Genomic DNA, 3,029 nt, shown 5'->3' with positions numbered 1-3,029 from the left:
TCCCCAATTGGTGTGTTTACCATATTGACGGGGTGTCTGAATATACAATTCCAAAACCCAGCACCCTGGAAATTTCCCAGAAGGCTCTTCAAAAAACTTTTGTACATCAGTGCTCTCTTAGATTGGCAAATATAGACAATACATTTTCATCAGCAAAGCTCAGTGGATTTATTAGTATTTGTAAAATATTCATATTTGTTTTAAAATTCGGGAGAAAAAGTGTCATTGTTATTGACGGTTTATGAAACGTCAAAATCTTGTGTCCAAATTCTGTTAGAATCCACGACACTGGATAGTCCTACACCATATTGTCGGGGTGGGCAATACTGGAAATTTGGTTATCGATCCAATACCAAGCAATTACAGGGCTAGTATCGCTGATAGAAATACCAATATTTTCTTCTTGAGATGTTTGATTATAGAATAATTTTAGAAATACACATTCTTTTTATTAAGTGTATAATTAAACACAGAAAAAAGACTTTAGGGAAATAAAAATGTTTGCCAACTAATTACAACAATCTGAACTGAACATGCATCAATTTAGAACATGAATAACAAGGTATAATACAATAATAAGAAGGAAAAAGAAAGTAATGCAAATTTTTTTAAAAGTTACTAGAATGTAACAAAAAAAAAAAACTGAGGGCATTTGGATACAGCCCATTTAAATCTATTTATTCCAGCTAATGGAGAGAACGTTTTTCTATTGCTGCCATATAAGCATCTGTTTTAGATAAAGGTTTCAGCAAATTTCTATAATTTCCCCAATACTGATAATACTCCCCACTCCATGAACTTTCACTTACATACTTACAGATGGAAACCAAGAGCCAGAAAAATCAGTATAACGGTCAATAACAGGCAGACAGCTGGATCCAAGTGCAGCAGGTTTATTCAGCACAGACAGGGCAACAGGCGTGATGCACAGCTAAAAGTCCACAAAACTAAATCAGGGTCAGGCAGGCAGGGGTCATGCACCAGCATGAGAGCATCAGAGGAAAACCAGAGTAGTCAGGATCCAGGCGAGGGTCAGGCACGGCGAGGAGTATGTCACAGGTTGAGGCAGAACGGTGGTCAAAGACAGGCTGTGGTCCAGGCAGGCTTAAATAGGAACAGGACTGAAGGAGATACCACTCAGAATTGCAGGAGTACACCAAAACAAGACTTTGCACCTGAGCACAGCCTGAAGCCTCCTTATAAATGTTTGTGGTGATTGTTGAATGAGGGAATGCTGGTGAGGTCTGGGAACAGCAGGCAGAGGCTTATGGGAAATGGAGTGAAGATGAGGCTCAGGAGAGTTTCAGAATTCAGGCGATGGCTCCCTCTGGTGGTCTGAGGGAAAAACAGACTGATTCATGACAACAACTTGATAAATATTTCATCTTAAAACAATTTTTGACTTCAACCAACCAATTACAGAGTCTTAATGCTGTTACAGACTTAATGCTGTTACTAAATGGCTTTACTTTTAACAAACTAGACATTGTTTAGTTTTAGGCTAAATTTCCCCACAAATAATTTAAATACAACAACAAATTTTTCTGTTTACTGTCCTCACATGTGAGTCCTTCTTCTGCAGACTAAGCTCTTGACTCAGTATGTCCTCAACCTGGCAAAGTATGACCAGAACTACGACATCCGTGACCGGGCACGCTTCATCCGTCAGCTCATTGTTCCCACCGAGAAGAGCGGCGCTCTCAGCAAGTACGCTAAGAAGCTGTTCCTCGCCCTCAAACCAGCTCCGGTCCTCGAGTCTCCTTTTAAAGGTAAAGACTTTGGTTTTCGCTTCCTTCGGTGTATTGGCGACACACATTCCGTCATTCTTTGTTTCTTTCCAGATCGAGACCACTTCCAGCTGGGCTCACTGTCCCATCTGCTTAATGCCAAAGCGGGGGGCTACCAGGAGTTGCCTGACTGGCCCGAAGCCGCCCCTGACCCCTCCGTGCGCAACGTGGAGGTGAAGGAGTCTGTGCGTGCAGTGGGAACAGTAACATACAGAGACACAGGGGCCCTCTGGGGTCTACAGGGGCCCCGACAGATGGAGGGAGCGAGGGCTGCTCCCTTGGCAGAGCAGTGCTTCAGAGGGGGTTGAAGAGGGTCGCCAGAGCTTCCTCTAACTCCAATATAACGCTGACTTTCTCCCACTGATCATCATTCACTCATCTTCTGCTCGTTAGCATGTAGAGCACGGATGCTGCCTAACGCCCGTAGAGGGGGAATGAAGTGCTTCCCAAAGCTTAACTAAAGTTCAAAAGAAACAAAAAATATTAAAACTCAGCTTTGGAAATTGTATGTAGAGTGCAGCGCTTCCCACGATCCTCTCTGCTGCACTCGCTTTGGTTGGGCAGCAGCCTCCTTGCCCCGCCCACATCACTCCACCGCTGTGAATCGACAGCACATGTTACGCAGAATGCTGCAGGGACGCTTTAACTTAAGCAAATGTTCACCTCAATTCTATTTAAATTGTTGTTTTCTCCTAAATATGAAAAATTCAAAGTATTCCCCATAGCGCTGCTCTTCTCCAGCCCCTTTGCTTCATGTGCTTTCGGTGCAACAGTTGGATCCCAGACAAACCAAGACATCAGATCAAGGCTTAGGTGTCACGAAGCGATGACATTAAGGCTTGATGTTGTTGTTGTATCCGTGAGATTGTTTAATTGCATTTCATAACTCATCGTTCGGTCAGCAGTGATGCAGATTTCAAGATGAGGCTGCAGGTGAAGTTCATGGAGACACAGCTGCTGCTGCACTCCAGGAAAAACCTTCAGTTTGTTTAGATGCTGCTTAACAATCAGACACTAACTTTACTACATTTTCTGTTCTGCTAATAGAAATTTGGCCCTTAAATAGGAGCAAAAAATTTGTATTTGTACTTTTTAATAACGTTATTTTATGAAAACATGCCAAAGTATAAAAAAGTCTAAACAAGTATAATAGGTTTCTGAAATGTAAATATTATATATATATATATATATATATATATATATATATATATATATATATATATATATATATATATATATATA

The 3,029-nt window shown here is 41.3% G+C and overlaps 1 protein-coding gene across 9 annotated transcripts in view; it reads left to right on the top strand.

The window, feature by feature from the left end:
- Positions 1-3,029, top strand: part of LOC112152379 (adaptor related protein complex 3 subunit beta 2) — a 55,024-nt gene that overhangs the window by 41,019 nt on the left and 10,976 nt on the right. For 6 of the 9 annotated variants that reach the window (XM_024281923.1, XM_024281925.2, XM_024281927.2 and 3 more), the window contains exons 16-17: positions 1,583-1,769; positions 1,842-1,960. In XM_024281923.1, the coding sequence (XP_024137691.1) occupies positions 1,583-1,769; positions 1,842-1,960 (306 nt within the window). Of the gene's footprint in view, positions 1-1,582; positions 1,770-1,841; positions 1,973-3,029 lie in introns of all 9 variants that reach the window. The other 3 variants (XM_024281924.1, XM_024281926.2, XM_024281920.2) reach the window with 1 other exon arrangement.

Source organism: Oryzias melastigma, linkage group LG6 (assembly GCF_002922805.2).
Source record: "Oryzias melastigma strain HK-1 linkage group LG6, ASM292280v2, whole genome shotgun sequence".
Taxonomy (NCBI): domain Eukaryota; kingdom Metazoa; phylum Chordata; class Actinopteri; order Beloniformes; family Adrianichthyidae; genus Oryzias; species Oryzias melastigma.
The sequence above is the reverse complement of the archived record's forward strand: the minus strand, read 5'-3'. Positions and strand labels throughout refer to the sequence as shown.